Source organism: Sus scrofa, chromosome 15 (assembly GCF_054392235.1).
Source record: "Sus scrofa isolate SSC_HxYL_T2T_F1_AM1 chromosome 15, Sscrofa_HxYL_maternal_Yorkshire_Landrace_v2.0, whole genome shotgun sequence".
Classification (NCBI taxonomy): Eukaryota; Metazoa; Chordata; class Mammalia; order Artiodactyla; family Suidae; genus Sus; species Sus scrofa.
In genome coordinates, this window is record NC_139397.1 from 127,204,028 (window position 1) to 127,223,903 (window position 19,876).

General features: G+C 36.2%; 1 protein-coding gene across 30 annotated transcripts in view; it reads right to left on the reverse strand.

Moving 5' to 3' along the window:
• The window catches only part of KANSL1L (KAT8 regulatory NSL complex subunit 1 like), a 579,301-nt gene that overhangs the window by 96,729 nt on the left and 462,696 nt on the right, over positions 1 to 19,876 (reverse strand). For all 30 annotated transcript variants that reach the window (XR_014829251.1, XR_014829246.1, XR_014829247.1 and 27 more), the window contains 2 exons: positions 7,219 to 7,416; positions 2,881 to 3,002 (listed from right to left, as the gene is read on the reverse strand). Coding sequence is in view for 24 of the 30 variants with exons in the window: in XM_084998976.1 (XP_084855102.1) it covers positions 2,881 to 3,002; positions 7,219 to 7,416 (320 nt within the window). In the remaining 6 variants the exon portion in view is untranslated. The remainder of the gene's footprint in view (positions 1 to 2,880; positions 3,003 to 7,218; positions 7,417 to 19,876) is intronic.

A 19,876-nucleotide genomic window follows, 5' to 3' on the forward strand; every position in this document is an offset into this window, starting at 1 on the left:
TCTTTACCTTTCTCTTTATTTTAAGAAAGATGTTCACATTGTTCACGTTTCTTCCATCTTGAAATCAAACAAACAAAACCTTCCTTGGCTTATATATCCATTGTATTTACAGTCTTTACAATCAGCAGCCTTGAAAACATAATCTTGACTTCTATTTCACCTCTCATTCCCTCATTAATCACTCTTACCTCTGTGTCATGCCACTACTCTGTTCTTGCTAAGGTCTCAGCTTACAACTGACAAAACCAAGAGATATTTTGCAATACTTCTATCATCTGACACAATGACCCCACATATGCTCAAGATTTTCTACTTTTCCTTCAGTGTTATTACTTTCTCATCTGTAATATATTCCAGTTTCTTTGTTCCTGGTTAAATATATTTGTATATTATGGTATATGTTATCATAACTAGTAGCATTTTTATAAACATTTTAATAAGGCCTGCGGTACCCACAAATCTTTTCACACAGCAGTGTGCTTGTTATCAAGTACCAAAGCATTCAAAATGAGTTATTAAAAATTAATTATACACTTTAAAACTCTAACATTCTAAATTTGCTCACCTTCTCTCAGAGCTGATAAAAGATAGCTGTACTACATTTTCTAGCAAATGTTAGGAAAAAACTCCAATCTTTTCTTCAAGGGAAATATAAAATTTTGACAGCAAATAAGAAAATAAGTGCTTTTTGAAAGAAACTCATGTAAAAGTATTTGGGAAAATACTAAAAATAAATTAATAAATTAATTAAATTAATTAAACATATATCAGCACACTTTAAAAAGTTGGGAGAAGAAATTTTTATCTGTTCTTAAATCTATCAGAGTTTTAGAAGGTTTTGAATGTTTATAAATTTTCAAAAAGAAACTTTCCAATTAGTGTGTAGAAAAAACTATTTAACATCGTGAAAGATGGCAATTAATATCTGATCTCAACAAGAATCTCTGAACTATAAGTAGACAGGAATGAAAAAGTATCATGATTTAGTAAACACAGCCAATATTACATTTCTTTCATTTGGATTTATATATCTTTATGAGGTATGTTTTTCAACTATGACAGCTATTAAAACCAAATATTCAAACAACTGCACACAATTCCATTATTATTATATGATATTTTAAACAATTACCTGCTTCACCTACTAGACTGCAAGATATTTAAAAGTGGAGATTTTTGTCTTCTTCATCATTGTATCCCTAAGACTTTGACTGTATGGCATATTAGCAAATAATTATGCAATAAGTACTTTGTGAATGAATGACCAAAAATACTAAGAAGTCCATTAAAATGAAAATATAGGAGTTCCCGTCGTGGCGCAGTGGTTAACGAATCCGACTAGGAACCATGAGGTTGCGGGTTCGGTCCCTGCCCTTGCTCAGTGGGTTAACGATCCGGCGTTGCCATGAGCTGTGGTGTAGGTTGCAGACGCGGCTCGGATCCCGCGTTGCTGTGGCTCTGGCGTAGGCCGATGGCTACAGCTCCGATTGGACCCCTAGCCTGGGAACCTCCATATGCCCTGGGAGCAGCCCAAGAAATAGCAACAACAACAACAGACAAAAAGACAAAAGACAAAAAGACAAAAAAAATAAAAAAATAAAAAAAAAAAATAAATAAATAAATAAATAAATAGCAAAAAGACAAAAAAAAAAGGCAAAAAAAATTTAAAAAATAAAATAAAAAATGAAAATATATACACATGCATACATCACACACACACATAAGTGTATGATGTTCATAACAGTTCAATTATGATTTTGAGGTTATGTTCTCATAAATGAAGATATCATAGTTGTCCTATATAATCCATGAAAATCTTTACTTTCCAAGAGAATCATCAGTGATATAAAGAATTAATATAAAGGTAACAAAAATAAGTACAATCAATAAAATAAACTGTTTCCATAATAAGAGAACATCAGATAAATGACCCAGCACAAACAAAACTATAAAAATTAAAAATTAGGCTTTCAAAAAATTAGAAAAAAAAGATAACAGGATTTTTATTTTAAAACAGCTTATATACACTAAAGAATGTGATAGCTACTTATCATAATGTTTACCATGGTATAAATTTTTTTATCATTAAGAATGTGATAGCTACTTATCATAATGTTTACCATGGTATAAATTTTCTTTTCATGCTATATTTAAAAACTTTCAATAATAAATTATATAATTAATAATTTAAATATATCCAATACTAAATTACACTTAGTCCTTTATAATATTTAAAGCAAGGAAGCCAATTTTATTTGAAAAAAAATTAGATGCACAGACAAAATCACATTCTATTAGCACTTTAACTACATCTTTAAAAAGGAAAGATTCAAAGAGAAAAAAGCAAAAAAGAAAACAAATGCTGTTCCCAAAAGAGGATTCATTTGGTGACACAATAAATTGCCAAGTTTCACAGGAATTATTAATTACATTCAGAAAAAAAATTTACCTTATAAAAAGCTGAAATAAAAAAATGACTGAGTAAAACTTAAGAATTCTATAGATGATATCTACCAATCATCCATGCCCAAAATATAAAGAGGTTTTTTTTTTTTTTAAATGCATTTGAAAGGGCAATATGGAGCTAAAGAATAGAAAACATACAAAATGGAATGTATATTAAATAAGGCAGTACTTCTGCAACAAATGTACTATTTCTCTTTTTTTAGCACCAGTATAAAACTTCCTGGAAAGTTTTCTCCCTCATTCTCAGGTTGATAGTTCCCTTAGTTATAAAAGTTTGATATTATCTAAAAATGTATCTGTATATCCAGTACAAAATTTTTACATAAAGAGAAAAAATAAGCTGCAATACTTAAAAGATCAAAATAAAATAAGCAAAGCCAAATTTAGAAGCAAAACTATCCCACTGATACCTACCTCCTGGAAATGCCATTAGCCAGACATTTATGGCTACAAGACTTAGAGGAAAGAGGTGATGATGTTGGAGACAAGTTGAGAGGGGCAATCAAACTGTTGATGATCTCAGTCAACTGCGCACTCTGCAAGACAACAGAAAACCTTTTACTGCTGCTAAGCAAGAAATATGAGTTAAATCTCAGATCTTTAGTGCCTATTAAAGCTTAACTTCTCATGAAACATAAATGTTTCATGTTCATGTTTCAGTATTTTTCTCTACAAAGACGATTTACACCACTACTGATTTTTCCATTTATCATAAGTACATCTACATTTTAAAGTGCTCCTCTTTTTCCACATCCTTTTTGTTTGTTTGTTTCAATTCTCAAAACAATCATCTACAACAATTATAGGAAGTATAGGCCACATCAATGGAAACAATATATTTCTATAAAAGAATGACAACTTTTCTGATCATATATAATCCATGTTCACTGGAGAAAAAAAGACTTTTAGGAAGAGGTTTAAAAAATGGAAAGAGGAGTTTCCACTGCAGCTCAGCAGGTTAAGAACCTGACCTATTGTCTCATGGGTGCGTTTCGATCCCTGACCTTGCTCAGTGGGTTAAGGATCCAGCACTGCCATGAGCTGTGGTATAGGTTGCAGATGCTGTTCAGATCCTGAGTTGCTGTGTCTGTGGTGTAGGCCAGCAGCTACCTCTCTAATTCAACCCCTCACTTGGGAACTTCCTTTTATGCTGCGGGTGGGCCCTAAAAAGCAAAAAAAAAAAAAAAAAAAAGAAAGAAAGAAAGAAAGAAAAAGAAATGAAAATAAAGAGTATGATAGAACTAAATATAATTTTTGAATTCTTCAAAAAGTTTTTCATGAAAGAGAACCTGAAATGTTTTACCCATTTATTTTCTTGAAAAAAATAATTTGTATCTAAAGACTTCATTTTAAAAATTACTACATACTTTTATTTTACTTATTTATTTTTTATAAGGCTGCACCCACGGCATATGGAGGTTCCCAGGCTAGGGGTCTAATCAGAGCTATAGCTGACAGCCTATGCCACAGCCATGGCAACGTAGGATCTAAGCTGTGTCTGTGACCTACACCACAGCTCATGGCAATGCCAGATCCTTATCCCACTGAGCGAGGCCAGGGATCGAACCCACAACCTCATGGTTCCTAGTCGGATTCTTTTCCACTGCGCCACAACAGGAACTCCAAATTATTACATACTTAAATATGATTAAAGCTAGTTTTCAAAATCACCAATATAGACTCTTTATTCATCTACCAAGTATTCATTAATTTGTTTACACAAAGAAATTTACAGTATATCTCATATTTTCCAGTCTAAATCACTGACACACTCTTCTCATTGTTCCACCACCTCCGAAAATACCGAAAAATCTTTTTAGACCCTGGAGGTCGCTAGTCAGAGTTGTATGAATAATGGTCCTAGAAGGACAGTGTCACAACCAACCTCCAGCTTTATTTTACCCTAACAACCGCCCACTCCAGCCAATAAAATCTCATATACTTGAGTCCATATTTGGGAGAGAAAATTCACAGCAAAAATGAGAATAAAATTAAAATTAGCAGAGGAAAAAAGTGAACTCCAAAAACAAAAAACTCATCAAATTTAAAAGTCAAAACACTTGCTGGCTATTTATAATACAGTTTCTAATGTAAATGCATCACTGTGAAATTTACTTTAAATTATCTGAAGTTCTAAAATAAATTCACCTTTCAACTTATGAACAAAATATATTATTTAATAATGTAAGTACGCATTGATACTAGGAATTAATGTTATTTTCTAAAACTACTATCAGTCTAAAACTCAGAGTGCCTTTATATTTTGACTGTCAACTCTTTAGTTGTTTTTGAGGAACACAAGTTCAGTAGCAAAACATTCCTCAAACAAAGTTAATTTACTCAATTCAAAGGATTACCTGATCCATCTTCAAGTTCCCCTATGGTCAGCAAATACTACTCTAACAATAGGTTACTTTTTAAAAAGTTATTTTTCATTTTTTTATATACAAGGAACTTATCTCTTGTCCATTCACCCTAATGCAAACTCAGAACTAATGCAAAATCAGAAGACTTAAAGGGTCAAGATTCTTCTCTTTTTTTTTCTTTTTTTTCCTCTCCAGTCTTTTTAGGGCCACACTCACAGCATACAGAGGTTTCCAGGCTTGGAGTTGAATTGGAGCTGCTACACCATAGCCACAGCAATGCCGGATCCGAGCCGCATCTGTGACCTACACCACAGCCCATGGCAATGCTGGATCCTTAATCCACTGAGTGAGGCCAGGGATATCCAACTGGTTACTCGTTGGATTTGTTTCCATTGTGCCACAATGGGAACTCCACCAATAGGTTATTTTAAGAAAAATATGTGTGATACCAGCCTTGCCACCCCTTTGATACTAACCCCTAGACTGTCTTCAGCAAGCATTTTAAAACTTAATTTTAATTGACCTATAAAAACATTATTAGCATATGTTCCAAGAACATATTACCTGTTCATAGGCAATTTATTTTTTTATTTTTTTTAAAGATTTTAATTTTTTTTTGTCTTTTTTTTTTTTTTTTTTGCTATTTCTTGGGCCACTCCCACGGCATATGGAGGTTCCCAGGCTAGGGGCTGAATCGGAGCTGTAGTCACAGGCCTACGCCAGAGCCACAGCAACGCTGGATCTGAGCCACGTCTGCAACCTACACCACAGCTCATGGCAACGCCGGATCGTTAACCCACTGAGCAAGGGCAGGGACCGAACCCGACCTCATGGTTCCTAGTCGGATTCGTTAACCACTGCGCCTTGACGGGAACTCCCATAGGCAATTTATAAATGACCTCTACAAGTGATTGCTGCTGCTCCTTTCATCCTATTCTTCTCTCCTTACGTCTAGAACCATTACTATTCTCACAATGCCTGGTTCCCTTTCCTCCCAAAGCCTCTGACACTCCTGTCAGCAATGGGACCTAAAATGAACATGATACCCAAGGTCACCTTCATGGGTGAGCAACCTGTGCATAGCATAGGGTTGTACTCAGAAGGGATCTCATGTTTGGTTAATGCTCTGCTATCACTGGCTTAAAACTTTAAAACTGTTTTTAAAGGGATGTGTGAGTTCATTGTGCACTGGGCCCAGCAAATTAGCCAGTTCTGATGTTAACTCAATCAAACAAATTGATGTTACCAAGGAAAAAGAAAAAATACAAGACATCTCTTTCCAAAGGGTAAGTCGTGACCTACATGTTAAAAAAGCAAAAGATCAGCCTGGATTATGAAATAACTAGGGTTAAACTGAAAGGGTATTGTTTCTATGGGATAAGGGGAGCAGAAAAAAACAGGGAAGACAAATATAACTAACATTAATTTAAAACACTGCTTTGCATTCCAATTAACATCAGGTAATTACAAAATAACTTTCTGAATTATAAAATATTTATAACAGTATTTTGAGTATGCACTCCAATTAAGTAAAACTCTAGGCAATTGCAAATTTAACAAATATGGGGTAGGAGGAGGTGCCCATATTCTGAACTATCAGGATTAAGATAGTAGTAATCTGGTACTAAATTATTTCACAATTTATGTTAGGAAAAAAACAGAAAAATTAGATACGGACAGGCATGAGAATACATATTATCCACTGGAACAAAATAATCATGCAGCTATAGTCCCAACTGAATATATTCAGCAGATTCAGTCTAGCTGCAAATTAGCAGACTCCTAGAAAGCCAGGTTTGTTCCAGAGCCACCAAAGTCTAAATTAAAATAAATGTGCTGATATCAAATGACAAATATAGGACAGAATAATTAAATTTCTAGGGTCATCCATAAGAGGACTTAAATATTAGGAAAAACTTTGGAACCAAAGCAATTCATTAGCAGTTTATTAGACTCTATTTCCACGATAATTTTTTAATGAGAGAATACATTAAATCCCAACAGTATCTTTCACTAAAACTCTCTATCAATAGATTAATCAAACCGTTTAGGTATGTTAATTGATACTACCATTCTTTCCCCATGAAGCAAAGTTCAATGATGAACAATTTTGCTAGAAAGCAAGATCTTCCAGCCCTAGTATAAATGAGTTACCACCCTATAGCTCTGTACCAATACTTTACATATTATATTTAAATAACTTTAATTATATCAATATTATAACTCATGACTAGTCACATACTAAATATTTTAATTGCATTTAATATCAAATGGTCAACTTTAATAACCAATATCTCAAGCAGACATACAGGTTTATTTAAATAGTTTATATAATCAATTAAAAGTCATTTCATGCCACTCACATTTTACACTCACTTCACATTACCTGTTTTTCTATATTGCGAAGAAGTAGTGTAGGGCTACTTGGTGACATTTCAAAATCTTGTTCTGGCAAAGGATCTTGACTCTCTTGAAGAATCTGGGGATTCCTTGTAGTGTTTAATGAAGCTGCTTGGTCCGTACACTGTATTTGTTTTCTTAAAATGTCTTTAGGAAGTTGGCATTCTTCTAGGATCACTATCCCCTAGGCAAACAAGAGTTGCAATGAAAACACACTGACTGCTAAGTCAATTTTAATGCTACAATGCTCTTGAACCATGCTTATTATTCCTTGGAAATCAGAAAATAGATATTTGAAAGTGCCATTTAACTCTGTAAAAGAGTTGCTGATTTAAAACGTGCAGCTAAAAGAACATGTTTATTTGATGGGTTATGCTTGTAAAATATTGTCATAAATTATATACATGCAGTTATTTTTTTGGTTGGCTTTAGTTATTGGCATTAAAAACATGATACATGTAGAATAAAATGAAAGGCTTATACACAGAATATAAACATATTTGACTAAAACTTGAACATTTCTGGATATAACCTTCTGGTGTTTCCGTCACTAGCATTTCCATTTGAGTTTTGTATTTGATCACTCCTAATTTCATAAATTAAAATACCAAACTTAGAAACATTCAAACAATAATCTAACTTTATACTAACTGCTTTCAGAGCACTCTAAGAATCCCAACCCTGTTGCTGCTAGCCAACTAATCGGCAGGACTGAATTATGGAGAAAAAGCACTCCATGGGCCACAGTTCTCGTTGCTTACAGAGTAGATGAGTTAATGATAAAGACACAAGTTTTCAACTTTGATGGACAGTTTCTGAAATGTAAATAACTAGAGAAATGAGCAGGGATCTAGCTGCCTCTGTACCCCCTGTCTACCATTCCCCCCCACCCCACCCCCGACACACACACTTATTACTCAACTGGCTTGCTTAACTTTCCCCCACATTCCCAAGCTTCTTCACTACAACTGTCCTCAAACTTAGGTCTTGAAGAGACAATGAAGACAGGGGTGAGGGGGAAAAGGAGTGCATGTGATCTCATATGATCTTAATGGCTTCATAGTTCTCATCGTAAAACTTCTTCCCTTCCCACCCCTTCTACTTCATTTCCCTCTGCAAAGAATAATATATATTATTACATAATGTGTGTGTGTGTGTGTATATATATATATGCATATGGCTAAAATATTATATTATTTTAATTAAAAATAGACTAAAACATTAATATATGTGTACAATATTTCATGATGAAACAAATTAAATGACTTGTGTGCCAGCTTATATCATGTATAAGAGCTATACACTGGATGGAAAATACCTATGCATTATATGCTACATACAAGAAGTCTTACTTTGCACTATAAAGGATAAGAATGTATCACTTTAGAATTAACATATTCAGATATAGTATTAAACACACATTTTATTATTTTATAGTTACATATTACAAATGATGCTTGGTGAGACTAAATTTTTTACCTGCACTTGTAACAGAGTACCTTTACAAAGAGAGGGGGATCCAACTGTTGATCCCATCTCTATGACTATTTTTATAGAACGCACAAATACAGCTATCAAGAAATCTGAAGAAATACATTTTGGTTATGTTTCACTTGATATTTAAAGAATTGAGTTAGACTTGATAGACATAGTATTATCAATCTTGAAAGTCCTTAATAGGGTATGAAACGCCTACCCAAAATTTCTACAAGTTTCTTGTAGGTTATTCACAAGTACCTCTATACAAAGGAAATACAAGTTTTCAGAGTCCTCATCCTGGCTCAGTGGTAATGAACCCAGCTAGAATCCATGAGGATGCGGGTTCAATCTCTGGCCTTACTCGCTCAGTGGGTTGAGGTTCTGGTGTTGCCGTGAGTTGAAGTGCAGGTCACAGATGTGGCTTGGATCTGGCGTAACTGTGGTTGTGGTGTAGGCTGGCAGCTGTAGCTCCAATTCGACCCCTAGCCTGGGAATTTCCATATGCTGCGTGTGTGGCCCTAAAAATACCAAAAACAAAAACAAAAAAAAACAAGTTTTCACTAATTTAATTAAAATTCCCTTTGGAATTTGATTATAGTCTATATTATGGGCCAGGCTATTGTGAATTACCCTGTATTCATAATAATAATTAAAATCACGAAACAATTACAATTGTTTTTATGGAAAAAATGATTCTGAATTTCAAAAGCCCAATTCCCAAACCTTTCGAATACAATTTTTTTTTTAAGTAGGAGGCCACGTATAGTTAATTCAACAGAGAATAAACAGTTTAGGAGTTCCCACTGTGGCTCAGCAGGTTAAAAACCTGACATAGTGTCCGTGAGGATGTGGGTTCCACCCCTGACCTCGCTCAGTGGCTTAAGGACCTGGTGTTGCTGCAAGTCACAACACAGGTTGCAAATGCAGCTTGTCAATGCCTAGCCTGGAAATTTCCAATGCTGCAAGTACAGCCATTAAAAATAATAATAACATTTTAAAAATTGAACAGGGGAGACAATCATAGTCAACTTCATAATCTACTTTGTTCTCTTAAACTATTGCCCTGGACAAAACTCTCACAGCTTAAGAATGGCCCACAATTTTTCTCTGCCATAGCCAAGAACAGAGAAGAAAGGAAAGAAGGTTAAATCTTTTAGAGACACTGCAGAAATAGTCCCTGTTCTTAAAAATCAGGAAAAGAATATACATGGGTTGGATCATCATAATGTATACTTTATCTTACAATTTTGTTAATTGTTACTCATTAATCTGGAGTTCCCTTTGTGGCCCAGTGGAAACAAATCCCACTAAGAACCATGAGGTTGTGGGTTCGATCCCTGGCTTTGCTCAGTGGGTTAAGAATCCGGTATTGCTGTGAGCTGTGGTGTAGGTTGCAGACGCAGCTCGGATCCCACATTGATGTGGCTGTGGTGTAGGCTGGCTATAGCTCTGCTTAGACCCCTAGCCTGGGAATCTCCATATGCCACAGGTGTGTCCCAAAAAAGCAAAAAAAAAAAAAAAAAAAAAAAGTATAATTCATTAATCTGAATTTTTATGAAATCATGAAAAGAAGAGTCTAATGATAGCTAAAATTAGGTAAATAACAGAGGCATGAAAACATTTAAAAAGGATGAGTTCTGTTAACTTAGACAAGTGAAAACTCTAGCATAAGATGAAAGCAAATCAGCTGTTCAGAGCAGACAACTATTCCTGATAATAAGCCTATAGACATCCCCATCCCCACTCCCAAGATCCTCACAGAGACAACACAGTGTGAAAAAATAAACAACTCCCTCACCAAAATATGTATTATTTATATAAAGTCACCAAAACTAATTTTAAGCAAGAAGTTTAAAACAAACAAAATACACAACTTAAGATGTGGAAGAACCTGATCTAAGATAACAAAAGAAATCTAGAAGAGAAATAACTTAACGTAGGATATCCAGCCTCTAAAAAACTATTTTAATTTTTTTTCTGGAAGTTAGAAGAAGCTGTTCTCTTATTGAAAGCTAGAACAGAGAAAAAGAGAAATATGGAAGCTGTAATGTGTGACAAAGTAGTTGCAAGAACAGAGAAGGGATGTTGCTAATACCTGCTATATTTTTTTTTATGTAACTGGAAATTTGAGAATACTGCTTGTACATTTTGATATTTTTGATCTAAAACCAAGCTAATAGTTTACCTAAATCTTTTTTTTTTGGGGGGGTGTTTTAGGGCCGCACCCACAGCATATGGAGGTTCCCAGGCTAGGAGTCAAATTGGCCCACACCACAGCCATAGCAACTCAGGATCCGAGCCGAGTCTGTGACCTACATCACAGTTCACGGCAATGGCAGATCTTTAACCCACTGAATGAGGCCAGGGATCAAACCCGAATCCTCATGGATGCTAGTCGGGTTTGTTAACTGCTAAGCCATGAAGGGAACTCCCAATACCTGCTTTCTTCTCTCCAAAAATTTAAGCAAAATTTAGACCACCTGGAGTGTGTCATTTGCCCCTTTTGACACTAGTAAAACACTGTGTTTCCTGATCAGAGACAAAAACCAGCACTTATTTAAACAGGCTATTTACAAAAGAGCATCTCAATTGTTTTCCCTTCTCCTTATCACCAAGTTAACTGATAAGAAAGGTTTTTATTTTCCTTAGCGATATATTAAACAAAAAGTTCTGTCTCAGTTAAGATGCATTAAACTGAGTTCCCTGAGTTCCCGTCGTGGCGCAGTGGTTAACGAATCCGACTAGGAACCATGAGGTTTCGGGTTCGGTTCCTGCCCTTGCTCAGTGGGTTAAGGATCCAGCGTTGCCGTGAGCTGTGGTGTAGGTTGCAGAAGCAGCTCGGATCCCACGTTGCTGTGGCTCTGGCGTAGGCCAGTGGCTACAGCTCCGATTCGACCCCTAGCCTGGGAACCTCCATATGCCGTGGGAGCGGCCCAAAGAAATAACAAAAAAAAGACAAAAAAAAAATAAAAAAATAAACTGAGTTCCCATTGTGGCCCAGCTGTTATGAACCTGACTAGTATCCATGAGGATGTGGGTTAAGGATCCAGTGTTGCCGTGAGCTGCAGTGTGGGTTGCAAACATGGCTTGGATCTGGTGTTGCTGTGGCAATGCAAGCTCCTATTTGACCCCTAGCTTGGGAATATCCATATGCCACAAGTGCAGCCCTAAAAGGCAAAAAAAAAAAAAAAAAAAAAAAAAAAAAAAAAAGCATTAAATCACTCTTCTCAATTTTTTAAAATACAATAATTCAAGAATGTAGAAGAGGAAAAAAGTGCTATTTTACCAATTCAGTATAATAACTGAACTGCACATAAATAAGCAATTAGACATCTTAATTCCTAAGAAATATAAGGATAAACTACCAAAATAAAGAAATACTGTATTTAAATACAATAATTAAAGTGATATTTTCCATAAAGCAAACATAATTTGATTCTTAGGGAACAAAGGGCCAGATACACATCTAGTCAGAACCAAGAAAAATGTAAGGCCATATAAATTATTATGGGAAAGTTTATATTTATTTCCTTAAAGTAATTTATAACAAATAGATGTTATATAAGCATATAATCAAGCAAAAAAAATGTTTAAACAAGTATAAAACACTGCTTAGAAAACAGAGAATGTTAAAATACCCTTTCTCAAGTCAAAGCAAAATGAATCAAAATGTCTAGATTCAAACATAAAACTTAGTTACCAATTCAACTAGGAACCCACTTTCTTGGAAATTTCCAAATTGATTTAAACTTGACTTATTCTTAGAACTCTACTGGGTATAAGAAATATTTGTGACAATATATCTTTCAAGAAAATAATCAATATCTATCCTTCTATCCACCTTTCTATAGACATCACCACCAAATTTTACAATTAAACAATATTCATGACTTCCTAGCGTCCTCTCCATCTGTTCATAACTCATACTTTCTGCTCCTTTGAATACCATACTAACTGGTCATTCCTGAAACAGATCAAGTGTGCCTTCAAACCTTTAAGGAATCCCTTTTCTAGTCCCATAAATTCATTAAGCAAACTACTATTTATCCTGCAAAGTCATAGTGAAGCATCATCTCTTTACTGATGTATTCTCTGACCTGCTAATCCCTGAAGTCAGGAGTTAAGTATTCTCTCTACACCACATCTATTTCTTATTAAAAACATGTATCACTGCACATATACTTTATGCTGCCATTAACTATTTATGTAGTCTATCTCCCCTACCAGAATATAAACTCATGATAGAATTTAAAACTTACTAATCTTTATTCATATGAAGATCTTAGGTGGGATAGGCTAACTATGTGATTCATGGACTCTACTTCCTTCCCTTCTCAGCTTTTTCTTTTCAGACCATTCACCATCAACCTTACATTATTATCTTTATTATGTCCACAGTTTCACCATATTGAAAATAATATCTCACAAAAACAAGTTAGAAAGAGATATTTAGCAACATGTAGATTAAATAGGACTGCATAGGATTGCATGAGAACTCCTTATATTATTGCTTCTATGTGAAAATATACAAGTTCCAAACAAACAGCCTATAATTTGGGGAAACTATATCTTTAGGCTAAGGAAAACTTACCTTAAATTTCTCCTGCTAGGAATTAAAACAATATTTATTTCTGTAATCATTTTCTTAATTTCCCCCATTAGACTAAAATCCCTAAAAAATGTAATAATTCTGTAAGTTTTGTTCATCACTTTATATCCTAAACACATATTAGGCACCTAATAACTGTGTGAAAGGAAAGAATGAAGAAGAAGAGGAGGAAAGGAGAAAACAAAGAAGGAAAGAGAGATGAATAAATGCTATTAAATAATTGCTACAATATAATAGTACATCTTTAACTGCCATTTCTACTGAAATAACTCCAAATGTACATTTTATGAACCTGCCTCAGAGTTCCTGTTAAGGCTCAGTGGTTAGCGAACCCAATTAGCATCCATGAGGATGTTTGATCCCTGGCCTTGCTCAGTGGGTTAATGATCCGGCATTGCCATGAGCTGTGGTGCAGGTCCCAGATGCAGCTCGGATCCTGCATTGCTATGGCTCTGGTGCAGGCCAGTGGCTACAGTTCCAATTGGACCCCTAGCCTGGGAACTTCCATATGCCATGGGTGTGGCCCTAAAATAAAATTAAATAAATAAATAAATAAATATATAAAGCCAATAGATTGGAAGCTTGGGGTTAATAGATGCAAACTATTGCTTTTGGAATGGATTAGCAATGAGATCCTGCTGTGTAACACTGAGAACTATGTCTAGTCACTTATGCTGGAACATGATAACAGGAGAAAAAAGAATGTATACATGTATATGTAACTGGGTCACCATGCTGTACATGTATACATGTATATGTAACTGGGTCACCATGCTGTATTGGGGAAATAACAATTAAAAATTAAAAAAAAAAAAGAGTTCCTGTCATGGCTCAGTGGTTAACGAATCTGACTAGGAACCATGAGGTTGCAGGTTTGATCCCTGGCCTCACTCAGTGGGTTAAGGATCCTGCATTGCCGTGAGCTGTGCTGTAGGTCAAAGACATGCAGCTCGGATCCCGTATTGCTGTGGCTCTGGTGTAGGCTGGTGGCTACAGCTCTGACTCGACCCCTAGCCTGGGAACCTCCATATGCCGCAGGAGCAGCCCAAGAAAGAGTAAAAAGACAAAAAAAAAAAAAAAAATTTTTCTTTAAATAAAAAATAAAGCCACTCACAAAAATGTCCCACACAATTTAACTTTTATCAAATTGTGATGTTATCAATATCACTTGAAATTTTATCAAATATTCAAAAGATAATTCCAATCTTTCAAAAAAAAAAAGAAAATTGTAGTGGTGTGTATATGTCAATTCCAAACTCCCAATTTACCCCTTCTCCCCATATTTCTCTCTTGTACAGTAGAAAACTGACAGAACACTGTAAACCAGCTACGATGGAAAATTAATCATTTAAAAAATAAAAAATAATATAAAAAAAAACAAGTACACATGGAACATTCTCCAGGATAGATCACTTGCTAGGCCACAAAACAGGTCTCAGTAAATTTAAGCAAAATGAAATCATATCAAACATCTCCCAACCACATCCCACCAGTCAAGAAATCAACTACAAGGAAAAACAGCAAACAGAATCCAAAGTTGGCAGAAGGAAAGAAGTCATAAAGATTAGAACAGAAACAAATGAAATAGAAATGAAGTAAACAACAGAAAAGATCAATGAAATTAAAAGCTGGTTCTTTGAAAAGATAAAAATTGATAAACCATTAGGCAAACTCATCAAGAAAAAAAGGAAGAGGGCTCAAATTAATACAATTAGAAATGAAAAAGGAGAAGTTACAAATTGACATCATAGAAACACAAAGGATCAGAAAAGACTACTATAAAATTAAATAAATAAATAAATAAATAAATAAAGCCAATAGATTGGAAGCTTGGGGTTAATAGATGCAAACTATTGCTTTTGGAATGGATTAGCAATGAGATCCTGCTGTGTAACAGGATATGTCAACCAAAAAAAAATGGACAAATTCTTAGAAAGGTATAGCTTCCCAAGACTGAACCAGGAAGAAGTAAAAAATATGAAAAGACTCGTTACAATCACTGAAAGTGAAACTGTGATTAAAAAACTTCCAATGACAAAAATCCAGGACTGGAGAGGCAGATCAAGACAGCAGAGGAGTAAGACATCATGCTCACCTTCTCCCACAAACACATCAAAAAAAACACATCTACATGTAAAATGACTCACATGGAACATGTGCTGAATGCTGGAAGAAGTTAAGCCTCCAAAAAGGGCAAGAAACTCTTGACATAACTAGGTAGAACAAAAGAAAGAGAGAAAGAAAAGGAATCAGGTCGGGACTAGTATTCCTAACCGATGAGGAGGTCAGTAGAGACAGAAGGACCTCAAAGTCACCAAGAAAAGTGCAGTGGCTGGACTGAGGAGGGCAAAGCAGAGTGAGAGTCACACAGATCATCTGCACTACTGCCCTGGACACCACAGCCTGAGAGTCCCAGGTGAAGGCTGGGAGCTGAGCCTCAGGCTCCAGAGGTCAGTCCCAGGGAGAGGACCAGGGTAGGCTGTGTGGGGACAGCCTGAGAGGCAAAAGAGAAGTGTGCCACAGGTGGGGGAGTGGTGTGCTATGGTCTGGGGAGGGAACGCAGGAGAAGGTCTGGGCCCACAGTCAGAAGCAAGGTGCCATTGTTGGGGAGGGTGAGAAAGGAGGGGTGGACTGCCATAGGAATCTCCCTGAGCACATGAGAGCTCTCAGAGGTCGGAGTGCCTCTGGTGCAGGCTATGGGTGGTGAGAAGCCACTTGCTCAGGCTGTGGGAAACTGGGCACTTCTTATGCAAGTGACGGGTAGCTGGATACCTCTTGGGTGGGCTAAGGGCAGCAGGGGACTAAGTGTGATGTGGTGCCTCTTGCATGATCTACAGGCAGCAGGGATGGACAGCGGTGGCATCTCGGAGGCAGAGGGAGGCATTGCCTGCCACAACTGGGGGCCTGTGACTGGGCTCCACTTGCAGCCACAGTCACCTCAAGGGTTGGCAAAAAAAAAAAAGAGGGTAGTGCAACTAAACACCACACATGGTTGTTCTCACTCCCTTGGGAACACACCTACCATGCAGCTGCCACTAGCAAATGCCCTAGGTAGGGCCCAGATGCTTGATCACTGCCCCTTCCCAAGACCCTACAACTAGAATCAGCTGGTGCAGCAACTCCTGCGTGGGGACAAGCAAGACAGGGTGCTTCGTGCATGGTCTGCAGGTGGCAGCAGCAAACCACCACAGTTATCACTAACTCCAGAGGTGGGTGTGCCCTGCTACCACTAGGGGTCCTGAACAGGCACCACTTGCAGTTCCAAAAACCTCAGAGGAGGGCACTGCAACCTACTGTTGCTCTCACTCCCCTGGGAACTCTCAGACTCTGCTGCTGCCACTGCCAAATGCTCTGGGCACCTTGCCAATCTGCCTAAGGCTTATCACCACTTCCCAGGGCCCTGCAACTAAGAGTAGCCTGCACCACCTTCCTGCAGGTCCTTGCTGCTGTTAAGAGTCCAGCCACCAGGCACTGACTACTTGCCCTACCCATTGCCTCCTTCTCCCTGGAAACACACTCAGCACCCTGGGGATAACAGCCTGCTCACACTGAAGAAAGAGACAGCAAATCTTTACACTTCCCACACCAAAAATAAATAGCAATCCCCCACAAAACATGAACGGGCACTCTTGCATATAAGTAGCCCTCCAAGACTACAGGTTGGCTTCCCTAAACTCACAGAAAAAGAAAAACATAAGCAAGAAGAAGAAGTTCAGGAATCACTCCCAGTTAAAAGAACAGGGGAATTCACCTGAAACAGGAAACAATAAAACAGACCTCTGCAGTCTGACAGACACCAAGTTCAAAAGAAAGGCAGTGAAAATACTAAAGGGGTTAAGGCTTAATATCAAGGAATTAAGTGTGGATATGAACAGGAATGCATATTCCTTTAGAAAGGAACTAGAAAATACAAGGAGGAATACAGAAAAATTAGAAAGAGATAAAAAATTGCAGAGATAAAAACTGAGCTAAAGGCAATAAAGAGCAGAATGAATAATGCAGAGGAATGAATTACTGACTTCGAAGATAGAATAATGGAAATAACTCAGTCAGGACAACAGACAGAATACCAAATGAAAAAACATGAAAGCAATATAAGAGACCTATAGGATAAGATAAAGAGGGCCAATATATGCATAACAGGAATTCCAAAAGGAGAAGAAAAAGAAAAGGGGATTGAAAATATATTTGAAGACATTATATCTGAAAACTTTTCAAATCTAAAGGAAATGGATATCAAGATACAGGAAGCACAGAGGGCCCCAAACAAGTTGAACCCAAATAGGCCCACATCAAGACATATTATAACAAAAATGGCAAAACTTAGATAAAGAGAGGATTCTAAAGGCAGCAGGAGAAAAGCAAAACATTAATTATAAAGGAACCCCCATGAGGCTACCAGGTGATTTCTCTACAGAAACACTGCAGGCAAGAAGAGAGTGGCAAGATGTATTTAAAGTTCTGAAAGGAAAAAATTTGCAACATAGAATACTCTGTCTAGCAAGAATATCATTTAATATAGAAGGGGAAATGAAGAATTTCTCCAACAAACAAAAGCTAAAAGAGTACAGTAATACTAAACCCATTCTAAAAGAAATACTGAAAGGGCTTCTCTAAATAAAAAAAGAAGTCAGAAGAACTAGGATGGAGGAAACCACAACTGGAAAGTAATCAGTTAAATAAGCCAGCATGTGGATATAAAAGAGAAAAAAGATACTGTAAAAGCGATGATAAATAGCAAAGGAACAGCAAAAGGACAAACATGATGTTAAAAAAAAAAAAAAGACTTCAAAATCATAGCATGTGGGAAAGGAAAGTAAGAAAATACAGATTCTTTTTTCTTTTTTAATTTTAATAATGAGTTTGAGCCTATATGACTACCAGGCTAAAGCAGCAGATATAGGAGAGGATTACCATACTTAAAAAACAGGGCAACCACAAATCAAAACCAGACATTACATTCACAAAAACTAAAAAGAAAAGTAGTCAAGCATAAAATAAAAGGAAATCATCCAACCAAAAAAATAAAGGAGAAACATAGAAGCAAATGGAAAACAAGGTTTAAAACAGCAATAAATAGATATCTATCAAAAATTACCTTAAATGTCACTGGACTGAATGTTCCAATCAAAAGACACAGAGTGGTGGATTGGATAAAAAAAGCAAAAACCTACAATTTGCTGTCTACAAGAGACTCACCTTAGGGCAAAGGACACATATGGATAGAAAGTGAGGGGATAGGAAAGATATTTCATGCCAAAGCTCAAGACAGGAAAGCAGGAGTTGCAATATTCATATCAGATAAAACGGACTTTAAAATGAAGGCCATGAAGAAAGACAAAGAAGAATACTATTTAATGGTAAAAGAATCCATTGAAGAAGAGGATTTTACAATTGTCAATATATATGCCCCTAATATAGGAGCACCCAGATACATAAAACAAATACTAAGACATAAAAGGAGAAATTGATGGGAATACAATAATCATAGGAGACTGTAACACCCCACTCACATCAATGGACAGATCCTCTAGACAGAAAAGCATTAAGGCAACATAGATCCTAAATGACACAAAAGAAAAGTTGGATGTAATCTATATTTTTGGGACATTACATCCAAGAAAATCAGAACACACATTCTTCTCAAGTGCACATGGAACATTCTAAAGAATTGATCACATACTGGGGCACAAAGCTAAGCTCAACAAATTTAAGAGTATAGAAATTATTTCAAGTACCTTCTCTGACCACAAAGACATGAAACTAGAAATCAACCACAGGAGAAGATGTAAGAAAAAACTAACCACATGGAGACTAAACAACATTTTACTAAAAAAACAATAGGTCAATGAGGAAATAAAGAAGGAAATAGAAAATACCTCGAGACAAATGATAATGAAGACACAACCAGTCAAAATGTATGGGATACTGCAAAAGCAGTGCACAGAGGGAAAATCATAGCAATACAGGGCTTCCACCAAAAAAGAAGAAAAATATCAAATTGACAACTTAACCCACCACCTAAATGAATTAGAAAAGAAGAAAAAACAAAACCTAAAGCAGCAGAAGGAAGGAAATCATAAAGATCAGAGAGAAAATAAATAAAATAGAGATTCAGAAAACAATGGAAAAAAATAATAAAACCAAGAAGTGGTTCTTTGAAAAGGTAAACAAAATTGACAAACCTCTGGCCAGACTCACCAAGAAGAGGAGAGAAAGAACTCAAACACAATAAGAAATGAACAAGGAGAAATCTCAACCGATACCACAGAAATACAAAAAACCATAAGAGAACACTATGAACAACTGTATGCCAACAAATTTGACAACCTAGAAGAAATGGACAACTTTCTAGAGACTTACAGCCTGCCAAAACAGAATCAAGAAGAAATAGATCAACTGAACAGGCCAATCACTAGAAATGAAATTGAATATGTCATAAAAACACTCCCTACAAATAAAAGTCCAGGACCAGATGGCTTCACAGGTGAATTCTTCCAAACATACAAAGAGGAACTTGTACCCATCCTCCTCAAACTTTTCCAAAAGGGTAAAT